At 40.8% G+C, this 24778-nt stretch overlaps 1 protein-coding gene across 1 annotated transcript in view; it reads left to right on the plus strand.

Moving 5' to 3' along the window:
- igsf9a (immunoglobulin superfamily, member 9a) overlaps positions 1-22331 on the plus strand; it is a gene marked incomplete at its 5' end in the record, with an annotated part of 123514 nt that extends 101183 nt beyond the window's left edge. The window contains 7 exons of the mRNA XM_079552236.1: positions 3768-3988; positions 4661-4745; positions 9276-9449; positions 13081-13117; positions 15914-17887; positions 20272-20354; positions 22003-22331. Of these exons, the coding sequence (XP_079408362.1) occupies positions 3768-3988; positions 4661-4745; positions 9276-9449; positions 13081-13117; positions 15914-17887; positions 20272-20354; positions 22003-22169 (2741 nt within the window). The 3' untranslated portion in view covers positions 22170-22331. The remainder of the gene's footprint in view (positions 1-3767; positions 3989-4660; positions 4746-9275; positions 9450-13080; positions 13118-15913; positions 17888-20271; positions 20355-22002) is intronic.
- Positions 22332-24778: the final 2447 nt, after the last annotated feature.

Below are 24778 nucleotides of genomic sequence, written 5' to 3' on the forward strand. Positions count from 1 at the left end.
TCATTGCGCCCCCAAAGCATTACTAATATGCTGTTTTTAATAGGGCTGCTCGATTATAGAAAACATAATAATCACGATTATTTTAGTAATAATTGGAATCACGATTATTCAAACGATTATTTGTTGCCTTAAAAAAATATATATATATTCATTTTTATTATTTTAAAAAACAACTATGGACAATAAAAGCATTTTTTTTTATATGCTCATGTTTCTAAACTAATCCTATAGGGATACCTGCCCCCTGCTGGCCAGCCCTCAAACCTGTTCAACAGAGCCATGCGGCCTGATCATCATCACATCATCACACAGCGCTAATGTTTTTATGTCAAACCAAAGCCTGAGCCTTTAGCTCGTGAAATGCGAAGGGAACAGAAACAATCATCACAGCAGAATGAAATAATAAGAGTTTACTTTGAGCTCCTGAAAAAGAGTTTTAGACTTTTCTACTAAACAAAACAAGTGCCTGAGCAAAGGATGTCGAGGCTTCTAAAACAGCTGTTCTCCTTTCAGCACAAAGTGAGCTCTTAACAGTGGCGTTATCTCAAGAGTTAGGTATAAAAAATATGAGTACGATATTATTTACAGTTCTGTCAGGCTGCGCTGGTATTTCAGCCGATCAGACGCCTCACACAAACCACGCAGGACGGACTTTTTGCGCTTTGGATGGACGAGCGGGAGGGCATCCTTAACAATCGTTTGTTCTCGATTATGCTATTTTTGTGATTGTCTAGTGTAATAATCGAAATCTTAATCGAATTTCGATTAATTGCACAGCCCTAGTTTTTAATTCATTAAAAAGATACAAAAGAGAAAAACCATATGAGGAAAACTGTGATATTACAGATGTGACTCAGAGGCGCTGCATAATCATGGCAAAGTTGGACAACCACATGGGAGAAACAAGATGCAGTTCGTTGCAGTGTTAAGTAAGCAAAGTAAAGCTCACACAAAGAAACCCATGGTCAGCCTTGAAGATGGGTCGCGCTCGCACCATGTCTGAATAAATGGACTGTTGTCATCATTCAGTGAAACTACATGTACTACATTTTCAGAATAAAATCCGTAAAAATTAGTGAATAACCTTATCTCCTGTGAATGCTCATAAAAAAAAAAAAACACATTTCCTGAGGTCAATTCATTGTTGTAGAGGTGTCTAAGGAATTCTAAGGTGCGAATAGGGCTTCTCTTATATCAATTATAAGTAAGTGCTTTATTTGTCATTGTACAAGTGTACAATGACAGTGTTCAGGTGTTAGTCCTGAGCCGCTACGACTGAGCCACGCCACCACTGTGGGTCAACCTGACCAGCATGCTTTTGGAGGTGGGGTAACCGTAGCACCCAGAGGAAACCTGGTTGGCTGCCTTCAGTGCTCCCCTGAAACAGTGCAACACCTACTGGGTTTGTCCCTGTTTCAGAGCATGGTGTCCTGCACTGGTCAGCCCCACCTCTGCAGGTGTGGGGGGCTCTTGGTGCCTCTTCAGTGTCTCAGAATAAGAAATGTGTAGGTCTCAAATGGGTTTGGCTGTTGAAGCACATTTGCAGGGGTTTTCTTCAGGACCATTATGGACTCTTTGTAGTAAAAAAAAAAAATCCACCGATTATAACGAGTGAAACGTCTCTGCTGTTGTGCTGCTAATTCACACAACTTCTCTTTCCATCGTAGGCCACTTTTGCTTAATTTTCCCCCAGTACAGTAGCTGTTGGGCCCACAGGGTGACATTAATTGCTTTGTGGAGACTTTTGCATCTGATATACAAACCTGTTTGTCTCCTTGGTGCTTTCATTTAAATGGAGCAAGATGCATACAAAGAATTATGTGCTCGGTGTCATGTTTGTCATTTCGGTTATCTGCCTCTGGTTGCTCCTTCATCGTCTTCTATCAGAAAGTACATTAATAAACTCCCTCAGGTGGGATTGTTTTTCAAGGTGACTCCTCAAAGCTTCTTTCTAAAAAAGAAAGCATCGTACCTGTGTTGATTCGGGACTTCATTTATTCTCATAGTTGTCCTTGGACTTCTATTCTAAGTGTAAATCTTTGATGACCAAATTAGATATGCTGAAAAATGTCACCACCAAGAACATCGGAAGGGAAAGGAGTGCCGCCACGTGGGTTGCATAATGCTTTTCAGTGGGTCGTAAGCTTTAGTTGCCTGGGAACATTTCTTTCAATATTTATCTTCTGAATAAGAAAATAAAGTCACTACTTTGTATCAATTCACCAGTATTTTATTAGACGAAAAAGTTACAACACACTTTTAGGTAATCAGATCTGTTTAACAGCACGGGTGAATAACAAGCAAACAAAATGCTTTAGTTATTGGGCATGTAATTCCAGACAGGCAAATAGGTACATAACACTCAGGTGTAAAATAAACACGATTAGAGCAACAGGTAGCTGGCTATCCGGCCATCGGCAAACCAAATTATTCACAAAAACGAACGACTGCCCTCCCATGCACCCGAAGTCGGACCAGACAATCCCAGCAGCTCTGTGAAGCAATAATCCACCTGTCAAGTTATAAAAGATCCTCTGTGACCATGTTCTGCACAATAGATCATCATAAATGTCTCGGTACACCCCTGCTGGGTGACACACATGTAGGGACCTACGTGGCCTTTACAACTTGTATCTGTTAATAACTGTTGCTGAGTAGCTTGGATCATAATTTCAGCTTTATGTAGTTTATTTAGTTTGTGGTGAAATTCAATATTTAACCTGATGGCGTGGTGGTTGGTCCCGACACTATACCACTTGAATGGGTAGATGGTTCCTTGATGTTAAAGCCTAACTGAGGTAGAAATGGGTTACATAAATGTGATCACATACATATGTTTTGTAGGGTTTGTGTACGCGTAGTGGTGTCCAAGAGCAGAGCACTTCGAGAACTACTGCTCTAGGGACATCATCTCCACTAAACGTCGCACACACACATGCATGTTTGTTTATGTGCTTAAAGGTACACTGCGCAACATTTTGGACTATACTGTTGGTGGCAAAGCAAAACATGCTCCTGATGACTAGCTCAACACAGAAAATGCTATATATGCAGTGGGTAATAAAAGAATGGATTTGGATGAGAAGCTAACCTGTTTAAATCTCAAATTCACACATCTCCATGGAAACGAGCTGGAGACGTACCCACTCCTAGTAAATTTTAGTCATATCGTAGGAGAGGTGAGCCTCATAAATGTTTGTTTGTACATTTATGAGGTATTTTTCATTGATGAAAATAAATGCTTGTATTTGAATTTTATTTATTCGGTAAAATTCTACGCAGTGTGGCGTTATTTATTATTCTTTGAGTGTGTCTCAAAGACTTGTTTATTCCTGCAATAAACTTGTTTCTTTCCCTTTGTTAAAATGTTTGTCTCTATTATGCCAATGAAAATTTTAAATCCACAGTTCTGATTTGTTTCCCAAAATATGTGCAATTATGGTCATTTTTACACATGAAATTCCTTCTTTTCATATGAAATTAATAAATGGGGGAGATGGGTCCAAGATGATTTCAAGATATCAAAGAGAAAAATATTGTTTATTTTATATAATTATGAATTCAAAACAGTATAGATTTGTGAATTGAGGTAAATAAACATGTATCAATCGCAAAACAAGATTTTATTACTATTATTATTTTTCTTCATATTACCTGTATTAATAATCGTTTTTTGCGGTGGCCGTCCTGGATAGTTCACACGGTATTTTTGGGGATCCTGGCCTCTAATTCCCTCCCATTTCACACTCTGAACCTTGCCCCATCAGATCCGCATCCGAGAATAAGCACACTGCTGCCTCCCTCCGCTCTGTCGGCCAGTCGGGACCCAGCGGGAGTCCTCCTGCGCTGGGCCCCACCCCAGGACCTGTACCCCCCAGTCTCTGCTTACGTCCTGCAGTCCCGCGCAGAAGAGGAGGAGGAGTGGGTGAACGTGGATGAAGATATCAGCTCTAACAGCAGTCAGATGGTGGTGCCTGGTCTGCATAAGGTAAGGCTCCCCCAGAGACTTGTGAAGTCCCAGTCCTCCGCGAGCCCCGATGGATTCCATCTGGGCTACAGCTCACTGCTTTCCAACTGTCAAGGCACAATTATGTACGAAACATGGCAGATGTCTGTCTCTCCTCAAACAACCTTTAGAAAAAGGTCTCTTCTGTGGTGGAATAGAGGAAATGGAGAAAAGAGGGACATTCACTCACAGCAGCCACTTTTAAGGAAGTCTGTTGGTGTTGGTTAATATCGGACATCGGCAGATACTCAAACGTCCAGTATAGGTATCGGTATCGTAAGCAAAAAATATTTATTATTATGGAATCCACCAGTAATTCCATAAATCTTTGGGGCTCTGACAACATTATTATTTATGATGATGAGAATAACCTTCAATTTTTACATTTATTTATTTATTTATATACTCCTCACAGCGTCCACAAATCGTCCTTGAAAGTCGTTTTCCCTTATCGCTCTTCGCCAATATGCAAACGGCATGTCAGCCATCTCTTCTGTGTCTCCGTCCAATCTGCGAGCCCCTCTACCTGCATGGCTTAGACTTTACACAAATTCAAATATTCCCTATTAGCATTGCAGGCATAGCGCGTGTTGACACAGTGTGGTTTCATGCGGGACCCTCCCTCCAGGTTCTCATTACGCGTGTGTTGTATAGGACCGCTTGTACCGACTGCGGCTGCTGTCCCGACGCGGGGAGATGCTGAGCGAGCCAAGTCCATCCGTCAATGTCACCACTGTGGGTAGGTATACAGTGCAACCTTGCCCCCTCCTCCTGTCCCAAACTATCTTCTCGTACAGCTTTGTTTTATACATTTTTTGTGTTTTTTTTCTTTCTTTCTCTCTTTGCGACACTACAGAGTCATATGAGTGTATTTTTGGGATTGTCATTTATTCACACTAATTTCACATTTATTCATTTTCCACACCCACAGGGGTGGGTTTGTATGATTTCATTGTTTTTCTCTTCAAGTAGTTTTACTTCAGATGTCATCGATTTGAATTGGCTTACCGCGCAATCTTGCTCCAACCTGTTCTCCTGTTCTCCTTTTCTTGCTTTTTTGTGTTTTACTTGTCATGACTCTTGATCTGTGTTTTTTTTCCCCCTTCTTCTTTTGTGTTTGCATTTATCATTACTAATTAATAAAGTTAGATAAGGCAGCAGTCATGTTCGGTGGAATACTAAATACCCCCATTGCTTACCCTTTAGTGTAGACCTCTACAAACAAACTGTATATTACATTCTTTGTATACATTAGTGAAGCTGTCAACCTAAAAGGTACATAGATATTAGACAGAAAAATTGCAATGAGATCTTTTCCTGTTTTCTTACTTATCATCATCCAGCCCCATTTTCCATCATGCACATAGAGTAATATAGTCACATTCATTGTCACTTTGTTTCGACAAATGGCACACTTTGTCCCTACCTTCTTTCCCGATCTATCTTCACTTTCTCTGTGTCTTGTGCTTTTTTTTATTTTTTTTCCTTCTCCTTGTGTCCTTTTGTTTCCCCAGACCAGAATTAGAGCAAGTCCCCTGGGGAGGGCTGTCCGTTACGAGGCTGGGAGATAGAAATAGCTCCCCTAATAACTGGGAGTGCGTTTGGATGAAGAGAACAGATTTGTGCTTGTGTTTTCTATGTAAATGCAGCATGAATGTTTCATCAGATAATGCTGTCGCATGCACTGCCCCCATCTCAAAGTCCATTGGTCTAGAAATGTAAGATATGGGGTGTTAAGGGTAATAGTAAGATAAGATTGTAACATCAGATTTGAAGTTGGTTCAATTAGTTGCATTGGCCGAAATTAATAGATTGATAAATAAATACAATGGTATGACTAAAATGACTGAACTTTAGTAATGATTGTACACAGTGTTGTTTTCGTCAACGAAGACTATAATGAGATAACGTTTTTAATGATAACGTAAAGGTGACGAGCTACAAATAGCTCTTTGGAGAAACATGATCAAACGTTTATGAGTGTACTTTGACGAGACGAAAAAGGAAGACAGTAGTTCATCAGGCTGTTTGCACCAAGAGCTAGTGCGCGGACACGTGACACTGAAACAGGTCACACGGCCTCACATGCGCTTATACATGTGGAAACACATGACATCACACATAATTCCGCCGGTCATTTTGAATACCGAAGTAGCATTATGCGGTACTACAACATGTAACAATATCTATGCTCAGGATGAAAATGAAAGACGACTGATTGACAGTGGCATTTTATGTACTCGTGATCATTGCTCAAGAGGTAAACAGTTAAAACACGTTTATGTAATATAACCAGCAAATGTGGCACAGACGTAGCAGCTCTGTCACTAAAGTTCTGCTTCACTCCTCAGACTAAATTAACTCGTCGAAGAGGAAACAGAAAACCTTTCTCTGTGATTTTTACAGTTTGTCATGTCAACAGAGTTTCAGTCTGAGTCAGTGTTTAAGCTAATCCAGACGTTAGCAACAGTTGATTCAATCAACTTTCAATGGCTTCAACCCAATAATGAAACACATGTGTGACTCACATCTATGAACACAGGAAATCCTACAAACAGCCTTGGATACAACATGTGACAGAGATCAGAGCTGAGCTGTTACTGAAGTGTGGTACAGGGCTTTCTCCTGGAGAGGTCGAAGCTGAGCTGTTAAAGCTAAAAGCTAACCGGTAGCATGCTAGCATCTTAAACACTGACTCAAGGGTTTCTTCACGTAAACGTGCGTCCCTGGGACCGTGTTTTAACTGTTATCTTCTTAAGCAATGATTACGAGTACATAAAAATGCCACTGTCAATCAGTTATCTTTCTTTTATATCCTGAGTAGAGAGATTGTTTCATGCTGTAGTACTGCATTTTTAGTTGTTTTTAATTTTTTTTATCTATCTTTTGTCAGGACAGTTTTTTCCCCTAAATAAATACGATAGTGTATGAACGGAGAAAGAATGTTTATGAACTAAAGTGCAGACGACGCAAATCTTGAAGCGATGATCACAGGATGAGAAGAGCGGCCGGCCGCATTTGGGGAAGGTCATGTTCACAATGACACTTAAAAATCTATCTAAAATATCCGCACAACTGCATACGCTCAGTCACTGTGGTGAGCAAATAAAAAAGCTGCTAAGGGCTCAGCCCAAAACACCACTGTGGTGAGCAAATAACTGGTGAGCATATACGGCTTGTTGTGCGGATCTTTTCTATTTTTTTTTTTCATTCCACTTGTCATTTTCTCCAGCACACTGGTTTAGAATGTGTGGATGTGTGTGTCTGTCCATACACAATGACCTTCACCCTAATTTCCAATTCTTATCAAAAGAATTCCGTTTACAATTCTTATTAAAACTACTTTGTTTAAATACAGTACAAATACTTAATTATCCTTTTTTATATTAATGAAACTGACTAAAACTGGAAGCATTTTCGTCCAAAAGCGTGAAACTAGGAGGTGTTTTAGTAGGGCTGCCAAAAACAACACTGACTGTAACCTGAATCAAGAATTGCAAAGCTTATTGAAATCATGCCAGGGCTGTAATCAAAGCTAAAGGCAGTCCAACGAAAGATGAATGCACGTGACCTTTTTTGGTGGCAATTTTTTTTTTGGGTCAGGCAGTGTGCCTTTAAGACAGTGTAGCGCCAACTGATCTTGGCACTCTTGAGTAAATGCATAGCTCACTGTTGATAAAGGCAGACCATTATCAATTAAAAAAGACAGCAAAGTAGCAAAGTTAAAATTAAACATACACTAAACTTTAGTTTTGTGACTCAAGAATGCTAAAAGTAACTTTTGGTTCGCACGCACACACACACACGTATAAAAGGTTATTCTTCTACAAGGTGTGATATCTTTATAACCATACTCCTTAATTTAAATTGCTGCATGTTTTTCCTAGAAGTGTTAGTTGTTTTTTTCTTACATTGTATGACACAAAAGGTCACCACATGCGCCAGGCCGGAAAAGCCTGATGTGTGGGGATTGTTTGAGGTTTCTCGAGGTTTAGTTTGTTGTAAAAGTCAGTCTGTATTTTAAAATCATTGCTATCTTGGATCAGAGTCAAGATGGCTGCTGCTGACTGAGTGCTCTTCTAAAGTCTCAGCTTTACTGCATTAATTTTGACCCTGAAAGCTGAAGCATCTCGCAACTTGTGAAATAGAGTAAGCCTACAACGCTTCCTCTTTTAGTTTGGAAGCAATCAGGTCAAATATTGATACATTTGCGCAAAACAAACAGCCACAAGATGACCCAAAGTGAGTTTTCCCTTCAAACTATTTGGGAGGCCATACAAAAGAGCAAAACTGAAATGACTGCTCATATTGATGCCAAGATATTACCAGTTCAGACAGCCCTAAATACTATACAGGGACCACTCTCCACTCTAAATCACAGAGCTGAGGACCTATCGAAATGTTTTGCTGCACTGGAAAAGGAGAACTCATACCTGAGAGATAAGGTGGATGACGCTGAAAATCGGAGTAGGGCCAACCATCTTCGCTTTCTCCATGTCCCGGAGAACAGCAACGGGGCCGACACTGTGGGCTTTCTTACCCAGCTCTCTCCCAATCCAACCCCAAAACCAGCTCCAGACCTTCTTGTCCTATCCTGGCTAGGTTTATGCATTTTCAAAACAAAGTCAAGATTCTACATCTTGCCAGGGAGAAGAAAGCGCTCGTATTCCAGGGCAGCCGCATCTTGATTTACCCAGAATTCAGCGCAGAACTCCAAAAACGCTGCCGACATAAAGAGAAAAATTTGTGCTGCAGGAATAAATCTCACTCTCCATGATCACAAAGAGTCATTGCTGATGAAGAAGCAAAAGTCTTCCAAACCGTGGAGGATGCACAGATTTTTTTTCAGGATGTCATTCCCTCTCCATAAACAATGCTGGAAACAAATCTAAGATGTACTCTTGCAACATCATCGTGCAAACTGAACTACACCCATAAGACTGCAAACACCCAGAACAGACATATAGTAAGTCTGTTTAGGTGTTTGTTTAGTAGTGGAATGAAATGTCAGTATATCTTAACAGTTGTCCGTCTCGATAGAAAAGCCTTTTATCTGGGATATGGACTAGCAGGCTGGTTGTTGTTTACAGTAATGTGGCAGGATTGCTCCTTGGACTTACGACTGACAATTAAAAAACTCACCATCTTATGAAATAATTTAATCTCCAAATGCCCATGTTGTAATTCTAAAAAAACATATATATATAGAATGAGTTTGGAAATAAAACAACACTGGCAGACACTATCTGAACAATAACTGCATTTTCAGGTATGGACATGTACCCGTCCACGTCCCGCCTTCTGGAGTTCGGCCCCGAGCCCCTATTGGCTGGAGTTCTCGGGGGTGTGGCCTTCATGTGTCTGGCCCTTGTTGTTCTTCTGGGGGTTGCCTGCCTGATCAGCCACAAGAGGGAGCGCCGCCGCCAGGGCAGAAGGAGAGATGGTAAAATTAAACATACAGTACTAAATATAGACATTGATACGTGTTATGCATTCATAATATAAAGCATATAAAGTGAATAGGTAAAATCAATGTTGAATTAATCTTGCATCGATGTCACTTTGATGTTCCCTTTGGTGTTTTAAGATTATACAGACTGTTATAGTGGAGGGATCACAGGCTGACTGATTCAATGACTGTCTCAAACATAGGACGTTACAGTGATACAAGAAATGATGCAAAAGCATCACAACTAATAGTGGCAGACACTGAGAAGTGAGAGAGGTGCGATTCATATTTAGTACATTTAATGGCTAACGTTTGGCAGGTCGAAACATCAGTGTTAAGATAAAAGGATCAACACTGAGATGGAGAAGATGGAGAATCTTTTTGTTACTGGTGTTTTAAAATGTAATTAGTCACAGTTAGGGATGGGAATGGAGAACCGGTTCTACTTGAGCAATCCATCGTATGTCTCCTTCATTAACAATGCCTCTTATTGATGCAGTGTTGTGCCATTGCCTCTTTATATTATAAACCTGCAGATACACACACCACTTTCAGTTCAAAGCAAATTAAAGTTTGGTTATTATTCATAAAGTACACAGAGGAGCTAACAAGGATATCCATTGGCCCTCGTTCATAAACATAGAGGAAGGGAGAGAGATGGCTTGGAAAATCACTAACAGCCTGTCATTTTCAACACTGGTTGTTGCAAGTTGAATTAGTCAAACGAGCGTTTTAGAGAAACAAGTGTCTCCTGCCGCTCAAAATAGGCCAATAAATGAGTCCTGTTTAAAATAAAACTATAAGAAGCATGCACATATAAATCAGTTTACTGCTGTGACTGAGGTGGACGGCACCTGGTCTTTGGACAAGACTCATCTGATTATTCACTATTCATTCCAAAGATTTATGTTTTATCCTATCCTACCTATTTTCTTTTTTTTTGCTTCATTGGAATGGATAAGAGAATAGATAAAGAACCGGATCGATGAGAGAAATTATCAATGGCACTGATATCAATAAAAACGTATCAACGTATCCCATCCCTGGTCACAGTTTCTAATTATTTCTTCAGCATTAGCAACTGAGTTAATGCATAATGAAAGCATTCACTGCTTCTTGTTTGAGGAAGAAATTAGCCTGTTTATGCCACTAATCGCCAAATACAAAAGGGACCTGCGCTAGTTTCAGACTACCCTCATTCCTTAAGCTCTTTAGAACTGCACGTGCACAATGCACTGCAGTGCAACAACTGGCAGGATGATTGTAGCCACACACAAGTGCCAAACAACACTTTTATCAAGCACTATTAGCTAAATGATGCTGTTTTCTTCAAAATAAATGTTAAACCCCTTGCACTCATCAATGCTGCTGTAATTTTAGTCCCTGATGTCTTTAGACGTCACGGGCCGCTTCTCTCTTCTACTCGCATTGCCATCTTTCTCCCAACGAAACAAGGCATCAAGTTAGAATAATTCACACATGTTTCTCTTGTCTCTTCCGTGTCTCAAACAAGATAGAGTCGACTGCCTCGATGGATGGGGCCACCGTTCTTTTCGTATGTCCAGCACTGCCTCTGATTGGCCAACTTTACAGACGTTCTGCTTCTTCCATGGTCAGAACATTTAATCGCACGGTTATCTACTGAGGCCTACGCTAAATAATGGACATTTGTCTTTCAAAGGAATTATTTTATTGACAGACAGGATATATCGGGAAGCTTTCCAGATTGGGTAGAGACAAGGCTGCTGCAGTAGAGATCTCCAGTTTTTAGGAAGATTGCAGCACTTACCTTAAATGGCAAGAATAAAGTGGGGAGAGACTGTGCATTCATATGCACAAATTGAGCTGCAAAGATAGAAGACTGTGATTGGTAAACAGCTGTGGTTGACGGTGACAGAAGGTAGGAATCAGGTAGAAATGTATTCTTATTGGTTTAATATGTATACATTTGATGTTGCACTTTTCATTCACTCCTCACGCTAGGGCAGGGAGGTTTATGCAGCTTCTTCGCCAACACCTCCCCCTGACCCTCACCAATGACTTACTCACACAGCATTTTCATACATAGGCAAGGAAGGTGAAGTGTCTTGCCCAAGAATACAACCGCCCACCTGTCTGGATCCAGTGATTCCTCCCAGTGAGCTTTTGTGTAAGAGGGCTTGCTCTGGTGCTGAGGTCTGTCTAGTGAGTGGGAGAAATAGAAATGCGTTCACAAACTTTTAAAATAGTTGTAATTATTCACAAACGCGAGACGCTGCGTGATCTTAGGCTTCTCTCTGTTCTCAGGGCCGTGATGTGTACGGCTCGGTTCAAGACGCCTTTCTCGGCCCTCGGCCGCCACCGCCTGGTTTCGCATGGGAGGCGAGGCGCACTTCATTTTAACAGCACCTAGTGTTAAAATATAATGAGTTATATAGATTGCTGAATTCCCTTCTTCCCTGGTTAAAGCTTCCATGTTATTTTTTTGGTTTGCGCTACCAAGAATAAAAGTTAATTTCAAGCCCTGTTTTTGGCCAAGGCCCAAACCACCAAAATGGTTCTGCGTTCCACTTTTGTGTGCTGACCCACAATGTTGAGAACCTCGTCGAGGTCAGATGACAATATTACACTATATCCACATAGTACGTTCCATTAAATCTAACTTAGCAAGATACTATGCAGCCCATATATTTTCATGTCCGATCTCTCTTCGATTCTGAGATCAGATGAGTTCGGGCATTCTCAAGATGGTTTACAGTCTTTCCGGCTTAATTTCCACATCATACACCCGTTGATGAGGTGCATTGAAAACACCATCAAATGAAAAGAATGAAAATCTAATACAAACCATATGACATTTATTGGTGTTATTTCGTAGTGATGCGCCGATCCAACTTTTTTGCTTCTGATACCAATACCGATACTGGGGGGTTGAGTATCTGCCAATAGCTGACATGAACTGATACCATACTTACTTAAAAGTGGCTTACTTTGTGGGGGAAAGTGATTGGTCCTATTTTCTCAATAGTCAGACCAATAAATTCTTCTATTTTCTTGCAAATTATTATACATTTTTTCATTTTATCAATTATCTATTTATAAAATAATGGAAAAGCATCAAACAAGGATCCAAGGACTACAAATAAATTGGCCATTACGCTAGTATTAGCATGCTGTTGCTCGCGACGGTGAAAAAATATGTTAAAACTAACTATTTAATTCTGAGCCTCAAAATGCACAAATTCACTGAGATTTAGTTGGTGAAAGTTGTGTTTTTTAAGAAGTGAGAGCAAGTAAAAAACAGGTATCGGTTCAGTATCGGATATTTGGGGCCAATACCGGATATCCTATTTTTTCCAGTATCGGCCCTGATACCGGTATTGGTATTGGGTTAGTATCAGATACCAATCGGATAGCCATCATATAGAATTTAAATATAAATGCATCCCTAGTTATTTATATTTAAATGTTGCTTCTTTTTCATTGGTTGGCTGATTAATGTAAATGTGATTAGAATTTTGGACCAGAGCACAGTCTTGGGCTCGGTAATATTGTTTTATGTGGCCAGGTGCTAAATATACGTGTCGTCCACAGTATGTGAGCGTTTAATAAAGAGTCCAACCTTGTCCCTGTCCTTCCCTTTCAGATCCCCCTCCTTCTGTCTTCAAGCACTCCCCCTCCATGTAAGTACCCGTCAGAAAATTTTATACTGCCCACTAGCCTTGGATCTATCCTCGACCTGTCCATTTTCCTGATTCCTTCTGCACATTTCTCAAACCTTTTCACTGCAGAATGCTTTGAACAAATCTCCGTCCTGTTAAGCATTAAAGGACCTGTATCCTGCTATTTTAGCCATTCCAAAATAAAGTATTGGCATTTATATGATTTATTGTACTTCTCCATACCATGGAGTACTCATTTGTTTGATAAATATAAGTGTTTTCTGGAGGTATTTTTCAAACCCGGAAGACAAGACGCTTAGATTCAGTTAACTCCACCCCTCTACCCGAGTTGATGCAGCCGATGGAACTTTTGCAGTAGGAGAAATCTAATATCACAGCAAAAAGTGAAATTACTTCACAATGCAGTTACAAGGAGTTGACATTTGCAACACAGCTTCATAAATGGCTAACACACACGCTAACACACGCATTTTGACTCACCACAGTTCGGGCCGCTCCATCATCGGTGTTTATAAGAGTTTAATCCACTTTGGTTCTAGCGAAGGTTCGACAAGCATCCATCAGTGAAGTGACAGTCACAGAAAAACACACTATTTTGGCTGAGAGTCGCTGAATCCCGGAAGGAAATTCCACCTTCTGGCGAGTGGCCTCTTCTTTAGGATGCTTGAATAAAGTCCTGTCCTCCCATACCCAAACACAAATTTTCACCATGACATTATCGTTAGGTAAGAAATAGAAGAGGCGTGTCCAGAGTAGGTTAGAAAGAGCTCCTAACTTTCAGTGCAAACACGGCATCTGTTCAGACGCTAAAGTGACGCGGCGCGGACACGTCAATCTCTTCCTTCCTTTTACATTTTTTTATTTATTTATTTCTTGCACCCATTGACGGTATAGCAGAAACAATGAAAAAGCTGTTTTACACATCAAAATCAGGCCATAAGGCATTACATTACACATGACTTAAAAAACGTGAGTGCCACAGGTCAGTCGTTTTCCAGGAGAGGGCGGAGCAGCTGCTCAGAGGCTAAGGAAATAGCTTAACAACATGGTTAAAAGCTCCAAAAAGTCGATTTTGCATGATATAGGACCTTTAACATTTTTGCCCCTATCCTTGAAGAGCACCTGTAGATAGCAACCCCGAGAAGCACTTTTATTTGTTTATGCTTTGCAAGTATTGTGATGAATTGAAATATAGTTGGGTTATATATGGCAATTCTGTGACCGTGGGGGGCGAAAGTTTGTTTCTCAGTGGCTATGTCATCTATAGATTTTGAATGAATAGTTTAGCCCCATTCCACTCAATTTTTGAGAGCCCTAAATCCAAAATGGCCACAATCAAGTGGTTTGATTGACAAATAATTTTTTATGTCAGATTTATTATTTAATCAACTTTTGACCTTCAAATCCAAAATTGCAGCTGTCAGCCATGTAAAAAAAAAAAAATCTGTTTTTTGTTTTTATTTTATTTGACTGTAAAAAGATGGCCAGACATTCTTAAAGGGACAAGATGCAAGTTTGCCATTTTATACTCACTACTGCTCAGGTCATACATGTAACTGCACCTTCTATATTAAGTGACAGTGCAGGATTTTAGAGGCAGTTGTGGTGAACAGGTCTGGGCTCATTCTACACATTAGGACAGTGCTGGAACATGTAGGCGGAGGAAAATACATAGTTTTAACATTTTTAAACTCTGTATAGTCCCTTTAAAAATTGTTTACATACAATTCTAAAAATGAGTAGTTTTGGGTTTTGGAACTTTTTCTAAGGAGTATTTTAATGTTGGATACACTATTTCTGAACCAACAAACATTGCATTTAATATGCTAGTAGGTCTACCCTTGTCAACAGTTTCTAAATGGCCTAACGTTATCTGTTAATTTCAATACCTACTTCGTATCAGTCACTTTTATGTACTATTATGTAATGTCATTGTACATATAGGCTGGTAAGGACAGGTGACTTTACCAGCCTATATGTACAATGACATTACATTCATTCCAGGCAGTGGTGCACCTGTATTATTGTAATAGAGAGGACTTGCATGGAGCACGGATTAAAGCTTCACCACAACTGAGACTTTTATATGTAATGTAAAAGAAAACATAAAGTGGTGTGTGGGACATCTGGGCTGACGTGTGACACTGCAGCAGCTCCTGTCTGCAGGTTTTATATGAGTTCAAAGAGTTGGCATCGCTAAGAGGAACTGCGCTCAAATACAACCGGTGCATGTAGAAATATCTATATATCTATATATCTTTAATTATAAACATGTTTTCTTGTTCTGGCTGTGTTATTGATTACTATTCAATGCAAATCAGATTGATTCCTGAGTAGAAGAAGACTGTAACGCAAGTCTTTCATGACATGATTTGTTTTTAAAGGGGCAAGATGCAAGTTTGTCATTTTATACTCACTACTGCCACCTCAGGTCTTATGCGTAACTGCAGCTTATATATAAAGCCTGTGCATGACGGCACTTCGGACTCAAATTAACAACTTTTTGAGTGACAGAGCAGGATTTTAGAGGCAGTTGTGGTGAATAGGAGATCTAAGGTGTAGAATGGGCTCATTCTACACCTTAGAACATTGCTGGAACATGTAGGGGGAGGAAAATACATACTTTTAACATTTTTAAACTCCGTATAGTCCCTTTTAAATCAAAAGAATCAATCAAAGACAGCAAATATATTTTACTGTGTTACATTATCTGCAGCAGTCCTTCACTCAAATCTACTTTCTGTTTAGATCTTATCTCTTACTATGTCTCTCTCTCTCTTCCGCCTCTCACAGAAGAACCTCGGGCAGCGGCAGTCCAGACAGCGTGCTGAAGAAAACCCTTCTCCCCTCCAACAACCTCTACCCCACCACCTCCTCCAACTCCTCTTGCTCCACCAACTGTTCCGCTTACAGCGCTCAAAATGGGCACCAATCCTTCTCCAAAAGCAGCCTCAACCGAACCGCTTCCTCTCCGATTTCTCACACCATCGAGATGATCTCCAGAGGTTCCGATGGCCGATTTATTTTGTCAGAGTATGACACATTGAGCATCAATAGCAAAAGAGGCTACGATTTCCAAGAACGGAGGTCGATTTCCCTTAATTCTGATTGCGATGACAAAAAAGAACCAGCTTATGTTCTTTCTGTTGACCTTCCACCTTGCAAGCCAATTCAGTCCACCCCTTACAACCACATCTACCCATTGGTTCAAATCCAGAAACCAACTTTCGAAGCATTGCCAGACTTTAGCAGCCTTTGTTCGAACAGTAGCCTGGCAACTATTCCACATCCGAGTCCGTGTTTCCCGGTCCTTCCGCATATTCGATCAGGCATCGGGCAGTCTACGACCACAGCAAGTACTTTGGTTCTGCAAATGGAGCACGAAAGAGAAAAAGGGAATCTCAGCAAGTGTTTGAAACTGGCTCAAGAGAGGGAGGAGTTAGAAAGGGAGTTGAGAAAATACACACGTGATGATGATTTAGATGAGGAAGAGGCTATATGGCAATTCAAGAGCAACACCTTACCGCACAAAGCGAGCTGTCAGCACACGCCTGGTTCCTTCTCCTCCGCCTCTCTCCATTGGGAAGCCTACCGTCTCGACTCGATGCCTCCCACTCCAATCCCACAGATGACCCGTTTTGGCTCGGTAAGTCCATCGTGTTTCCAGAAAGAGCGTCTGGCGCGAACCCCTCCGAGCCGTCAGGAGAAAGAGCGCTTTTGCAAAGACGGAAGATTAACTCTCCCACGTCTCCCCCCAAAGAGACATGAAAGGGTCGAAGTGGTGCCTGAGGGCTTTGGTAATTCGGCGAATTCCACAGCGAAAATGCAATTGGGTGATTCATGCTACGAGACATGGAGACAGAACAATGAGAGATTTTCAACGTTGTCTTTGCAAAGCGAGAAGTACCCACAGAGATGCCATTCCGTGATTGGCGTATTGCCAGTCTCGTCAAAAGTCCCTAAAGATGTCGAGATGAGCGTGGATGAGCCAGATTTGGCCGAAAATCTAGATCTACCCTCCAAGCCAATGCTGCACCAAAGAATCGCCTCACATGTGCAAAACGGGTGCGCAATTTCCCGCAAAGAGCAGTTCCACACCATAAGGAGGAGTAAAAGTTTAAACAGCCGCAGCCCGGATTCCAGAAGGCCAACATCTCTGCCAGCGACGCAGCGCAACAACTCAGCAGGAAACACGGCAAAAATCCAGGAATCAAAGCGAAGGAGTCAAAGTTTAGACTCCCGAAGGCGGAAGGAGTGTAACTTTTTAACACCTGATGCATGGATACATTCGTTAAGCCAGGAGAACTGTGCTAGCGTAGTGTGTCCAAGACCAAAGTCGCTTGTTTGGGAGACGCAAAGTTCACGAGAAAGGGCAAAATCTCCAGCAAATTTCCACAAAATCCACGCACATTCTCCTCATGAGAGACTGACAAATCATTCCCCATTCCATTACGAGTCAAGGCGAGACACAATCACCACACACCATGATTATAACTACCACGAGGCGATGAAGGCAGCCGGGCGATACCTGGAAGCGATCAAGAAGCCATTTTTGGAGGAGGATGGCATACTTGGTGAATATGAAGGGGAAACAGGCAGGTACAGGGAAGTGCCAGGGTCAGGCAGCTACAGCAGTTACGCCAGCAGCGGCAGAGGGAGCATGGACCCCCCCAGTAATAGGCTGTCCCAGTGTCACATGTCCCCCACGCCCAGAGGATCACCCGCCATGATGGACGAGCGGAAAATGATGAATGGGCAAATGGATCACAGGTAAATTATTTTTGGTAAAAGTTGGAAATTATTCATTAGTATAGCCGGCTGAAAATATGGTTTGACCAAAGAAAATTGCTACAAAAGGTTTTTCAACTGTTTTCTGTAGTATCAGGTGTGCTTCATATAGTGAAATGATTACAACTACAAAGTGGTTTACAAATCTCTTATTTATTTTTGAAAAAATACTTTTGATCTGCACCAGATTTACAAATAGCCACTGTCACACTCTTCTTCCCGTAAAGGCTGAGTATGTGGATTGTCACAATTATCCACTTGGCAGGCAGTTGTGCAATTACAGTGGACCATCTGCAGGAGACTTTGGCCCATCCATGTCCCTCTAAGCCTCTGGGAAGGGATGTAAGGTTGCGTAGAAAATTTGTGCCGTTGCCATCACAACCTCGCTAATGTTAATAAATAGAGTATTTGTCCACCATCTTCTATTTTCACAAAGGTGCAATAATACAAATTATAATAATAATAAGAAGAAATATATATATATATATATATATATATATATATATATATATATATATATATATATATATATAAATATATTTATTAAAATAGACAAAATGAAATAAAATCACCAGAACTCCAAATGCTATGCAATGATCATGAAGTTACAAATCTCCATTTTCCATCAAGACATATGACAGATCCACCCTTTCCAAATAAGTAATAAAAGGTTGCCAAATCTGATCAAATGATTCCCTTTACCTTTCAAAATATAGGTTATTTTTTCTAATGCTAGAGCTGATGCCATTTCTCGTACCCAATGCCCTACTTTTGGACACTATTAAATGTTTAGCTGAAGTAGACCAAAATTGACAAGAGTCTTATAATTTATTTAAAATTATCTGTTGGATAAATTCCTAATATGAACAGTTTGGGATTTCTTTGTATTGTAATGTTTTGCATAGTATTAATTGCCTGTCCAATGCTCCTCCAGAATTCCTGTAATTTCTCACATTCCCACATGCAGTGGTACAGGGTACCTTTTGCATTATTGCACTTTATACATGTATCTGGGATATTATCATCAAATGAATGTAGTTTGACAGGAGCTATATATGTACGCATTATCCAGTTGACCTTGATCTTGTATCTACAGTCTGAGTATGGGCTTTTAAACATAGTAAACAACATTTAAGTATTCGTCTCGGCTTAATGGCTCGGCCGGATCTTGTAACATAGCTAGACTCATGTTGGGACTGGCCAGTTGTGTCATGGGTCTCTTTGGTTCCAAAATTCATTAATGAGTGGTGGCCATTGTTTGCGTCTGTCGGGCCACCCTGTCTTTGTGACTTGTTTCAGTGTTGGGAGTTGAGCGTCCTGAACAGCAGCCATATTGATTTGCTGTAGTTTGTTGTCGTTTACTGGTAGGTTACTCATGGGGGTATGTATTTGCGTGTCCATACCTTCACATAAGCTGTCGTCGTAGTAGTACTCAATTGACTTTCGTGACAAAGTATCCGCCACCGGTATTTCCTTTCCCGGCTTGTGCGTGATGAAGATGTTATACTTTTTAAGTTGTAGTATCATCCTTTGAAGTCGAGATGGTGCGGCAGCAAGTGTATTTTTGCCTGTGGTTTGTGGTCGGATTCTTCTGTCACTCTTCTGCCGCACATGTGCTCATGGAAACGTTTGCACCCAAACAGCACAGCTTCCAGTCCAGTATTTTCTTATTTTCTTCTTCTGCTCTTCGACATGAAGTGAGCAAATTGATCTCTGATAGAAATCTATGAAACTTCATGCTATTCTCAATTTTGTTGAGCCTACAGCGACGTGTGTATTGGCCACTTTGATTTCATTATTTGGCACATTATTTGGCTAATTTAAAAAGAAGTTTGAAGCACTGTTCTTTCCTTTTGCCCTCAAGTCAGCAACTCGGTTCATGACATGACACCACTCAAACGTAAAAGCGTTGTATTGGCCCATGCCCTACATTCGATGTTATGGCATCATCAAATTCGAGAAAGTGTCGATTTTGCATTATATCCCCTTTAAATGTTTCTTTTCATGGTAAATTGAGTTTCAAATATGTGGTACGTTTCTATCCACAAATACAGTTAGTTAAATTGGAATGTTTTTGTTTTTTAGAAAGAACAACAATGTTATTTTGAGCATATGTTTCAAAGGCAGAGGATTATAGAGATTAATTGCTGCCGTCTGTTGACAACATCTTATTTTTGTCAAGTGTTGAAAAAAGTCTCATGAAAAGAACACATCTGAACGAGATGTACTCTGCAAGTTTTGAAAAGTCAACACAGAAAGTTATTCTAAGATTATCAGCAACTGATTCTGATGGTGAAGTAAACACGGCAGGAACATTACGTCTCATAGGGTCTTATATTTGTTTAACGAATTTGCTATTTCTGCAGCTACTCTCAGAGGAAAGCTTCTGTTGATGAGAACTACGAGTGGGACGCAGTTGACGTGTGCTCGCAGGCTGGAGAAAACGAGGGTGAGTAGGGCTTTTAGTTTGATAGAGACGAAGTCAAACCCTGAGTGCGATTGTCCAATCCCGGCTTTCAGTTCATGTCCTGAGTCTGAATGTTCGTGCCTCTTTTTATTTTATTTCCACAAGGCCGCCACATCTGTAGCATTCCGGGGACCAAACAAATGAAACATGTGTCCTTTATCCCTTTTATGCATGTGGGTCTTGAAACTGGGCAGACACAGAGCCTGCGCTGGTGAAGCCTGAGCCGACTGCAGTTTCCTCTCTCCCCCGCGCATCTTCTGATCACAGCGACACAGACCAAGATAGGAGAGAGAGGGAGAATCTCTACATGCTAATTGTTTTACGTTTTCCACAATAAAGGAGATTATAGGGCAGGTCTTGCCGCGTTAGAAATGAGAGGTGAAAAGCATGCGTCTCGCAGCCAAAGCACAAGACCTTTCACTGCACCATTTCAACTGAATATATTCATTAATTTGATTTTGTTTCAAATGAGTGAACATATTTAGTTGATATCATAGGAATGTAAGCTATATATTTTTTCATCAAAAGTTGTAATAAGACTTGATATAGTACAAAATCAGTCATCAGTCGTTTTGGGTAACCCAGGAAGAGCTCGGAGTAGTGTCGCTGCTCCTTCACGCCGAAAGGCACCAGCTGAGGTGGCTCAGGCATCTGTTTCGGATGCCTCCTGGTCGCCTTCCTTGGGCGGTGTTCTGGGCATGGCCTCTGCTCAGAAGCTAAACAAGAACTTCTCCAGGAATAAATGAAAATTGAATGAATTCATGCATTTGGAAAACTAGACTTAAACTGAACTTTTGCACCGTGTCCTTCTTAGTTCTTAGTCGTTCAAGAGTTGTCCATCCGAGGCGAAGGTTCTTAAGTGTCAGATGTTGGTCTTCATTTATTTAGTCCGCCTGTGGTCAGAGTCAGAAACCTTTACTGTCTCTGGGGAATTTTTTTGGGATGGGTGGTGAAACATCCTACATTTTGTCTGCAGGGTTTAGATAATGACTCAAGAATCTTTGTCTAGGATGGACAATTCATATATTTTTCCTTATATTGAAAACTTTTGATTTCAATATTTACTTTTACTAATAAGGTTTATGAACGTATACGAGATCACCCCTGAAATAATTCTGTCTACTCCAGTAGACGCATGGTAGCGATGTGACTTTTGAACGGCACTTCTCAATTATGAAAAGAGACGGATCTTTTTTTCAGTCAGTTTAACCCAGAACTCCACTGAACAAACACAAGAACCAGCCCAACATTGGAGCAGGCCACACAAGTGAAAGCTTTTTGCACTAAAGTGAAAGCTAGATGCACAAAAAAAAACTGTCATACAGTTGAAGCCTCTTTTTATTAGCTGTGCAAAATTTTATTATTTAAATGTTTTATTTTAAGCGTAAATATCGGTCCCATTGTAATTTTAGATAATTTACATTTTAAAAAAGTGTGCCTTTTATCAATTTATCTGGCTGGCATTATTCAAATATATATTAAAAGAGTCTATTGAATGGTCCATTTGGTGATATTCTGGCTACTCAAAACAACTTGATAATATTTGATAATAATATATTAATGCTGATACGTGCGGCTTGTGCGGTGTTAAGCAGCTGAACTGTAACTTCATTTAAACTTTTGCCCGCAGGTCTTCTCCCTCCGCTGCCTCTCCAGAAGCCTGCGCTGAGTTGTAGCCCGTCCCGGACACACCTCACCTCCTCGGCTCTGAGAAACTGCAGCGATGGCAGTGTGCTGGTGCTGGGGGGTCGCCACAGCTCCGCTCAGCCCCAACCAGAGGCGCCAGTTTTGTTCTGACATTCCCACCTCCTTCCCCCACGGGACGTCAAACCCGCGGCTTCTGCACATCCATCCCCTCACACGGCAGATGGGAAACTCTCTTATGACTCCTGGAACATGATGGAATGCTGGAAATATTTTGCAGACTATGCAAGACCAGATATTTTGAGAATTGGTTCAGGAAATTGCAAATGTATTTTAAAGATGCCGTGTTTTGCTAATGAGGCGAGACGTGGCAGATGAAAACATTGATTTTTTTTACACAGTGGTCAATGTTTAGATTTGAGATGCACCGGTCCAGCTTTTTTTATTTTATTTTTTTATTTGAGTATCTGCCGATATCCGATCTTTACTGATACCAAGAGACTTTCTTAAAAGTGGCTTTCTGAGTGCCTTTTCTCCATTTTAAGGTAAACATTTAATTAGGTTGACTTTTGGGTATATGGCAGGCTTTATGTTCCATTAATATTAACAACTCACATCAAGTGATCTGATCATTACAAATATGTCAGATCTGTTATTTCTTAAACTAAAATACAAACACTTGGCTTCAGCAGTGGCTGATTCTATTTTATTAGGCTACTTTATGTATTTCTATCATAGTTTCTAACCCTGATTAGTTTTCATTAGCATTAGCATGCTCGCTAGGGTGGTCCTTAAATTCTGACTTTCAAAATTTCATCCTCCCACCCTCCCAATAGATTCTCCCTTAGTAGAAACTAGTTGGTACCAAATATCTCCATGATTGGTCAATATTTAGGGTATGCTCAAAGCGACTCAAGCTTCAATAATAGGCGAAATTACAAACATTTTCATGTTTTCATGTTAAAATATATATTGCTGTTAAACACAAGAATGACAATTAAAGTGCTTGTTAAAGTCATCAGTAATTAACCAATGCCGTCTATAGACGTCAATTGAAATCCAATCGCTGACTGCCAGTGACGTCTATAGACGTCAATTAGGTTTTTCAATGGGAAAAGCTGCAGGAAAGCCTTGAGCATGTCTGGAGTTAAAATCTTAGTTGTGCTGCCTAATTCTGCCACTTAGTGACTCAATAAAAGAACTACAAGTTCTTTTATTGAGTCACCAGGTGGCAGCATTGCTCTTTCGTTTTCTCAGCTTTTTGGTCAGAAAACAGCATTTTGGGTGATTTCACCTATTTTCTACGGACGATTACTAAAGAATGGAAAGAGGTACAAACAAAATCTTTTTTTAGATGAAAGAAGAGAGTCTAATCTTTCTTTTGGTGGGTTTTGTGTTGACACAAAACGGTAGCACATCTAAGCACAAGCGGTTAGAGCTTGTGCTTCACAGCTAGAAGGTCCGTGTTCGATTCCCACCAAGGACGGGGCCTTTCTGTGTGGAGTTTGCATGTTCTCCCCGTGTCTGCGTAGGTTTCCTCCGGTTTCCCCTACCACTAAAAACATGTACAATAGGCCAGGATGTATGAGAGTGTGTTTGAGAGTGTGCATGGGGGACGACGGATGAAAACTAGCCTAAGGCTACAATCCGGTGTGGCTTGTTCATTAACTTGCACTGTTCCTACCAAATAAACCATAAATAAATAGACCCAGACCTACATTTTCTGTGGGTCTTGAAAAAACAGTCAAAATCCTGACAAACCCCTTGCAGTGGGGAGCTCTCTGATTTGAAAATGACTGGCAGTCGATGAGTTAAAGAGCTATAGGCAGTGTTCTCAAGAATTGGCAATGTCATGTCAGTGATAGTTTGCTTGCGAGATGTTCATAGCTCCACCGCTCTATGTGTCGTTTGATGATGTGGAAGCAAGACCCTTGATCACTGTTGCCTTCATTGAATCGAGATACAGTGTGTGGTGTTTTGTGACGACCTGTAGGACAAACTGTGTCTGTTTCTCATCCTTGTTAATCAAGGCATCGTACTCCTGCTTCAGTGCGACTCCTCATTCGGCAGTATCGTTGACAACGCGAAGTTCGTGGACCACTTCTTCAGATAGTCTGCGTTTGATTCCCAAATCTGGACTTGTTGCCAGCAAAGAGTTGGGGAGTAAAGAATCTCAAAGAAATTGCATGTGTTGCTGGTACCAAAATCCCTCAAGCCTTTTATGGCCTATTGTGGACTGGTTGATTGCAATTCGTTTTGCAGGGTCCTTTTGTGCACTGTGACTTAGTTGCTTAATCATAGCCCTTTTCTCAGCTGCATCAAATTCTGGATCAAAAAAGGCAAGGGCCACCAACTCTTCGCTTAGGTACCAGAGGTGACCACAAAGTTTCTTGAAGGCACCCAATGACAATGATGAGCCGATTTCGATGAGGAGCTTCAACAGACGCAAGTCACCTGCGGGGAACCATGGGATAGGAACCATGACTTGACGTATGCTGATACTCCCAACACACAGAAGTTGCCAAGTTCTTGTCTTTCTCTGTTGGTCAGTTTGAAGCCAGCATATCGGAATATAAACATTTTTAGTGTGTAAATCAGCCGTGCCATGAAAGAGCACGGTGTATGGCACCTGGCTTCATGAACGTTATACCACGTGATGGTACTCCTCCCAGAAGCACTATAAACCGTCTTTTCACTTCAAAAAGTATGAAGAAAAGAAAATGCCTTGTACTCATATGGGTATTGACAAGTACTTATATCAA

The sequence above is a fragment of the Gobius niger genome (assembly GCF_951799975.1).
Source record: "Gobius niger genome assembly, chromosome: 2".
In the NCBI taxonomy this organism is placed as follows: Eukaryota; Metazoa; Chordata; class Actinopteri; order Gobiiformes; family Gobiidae; genus Gobius; species Gobius niger.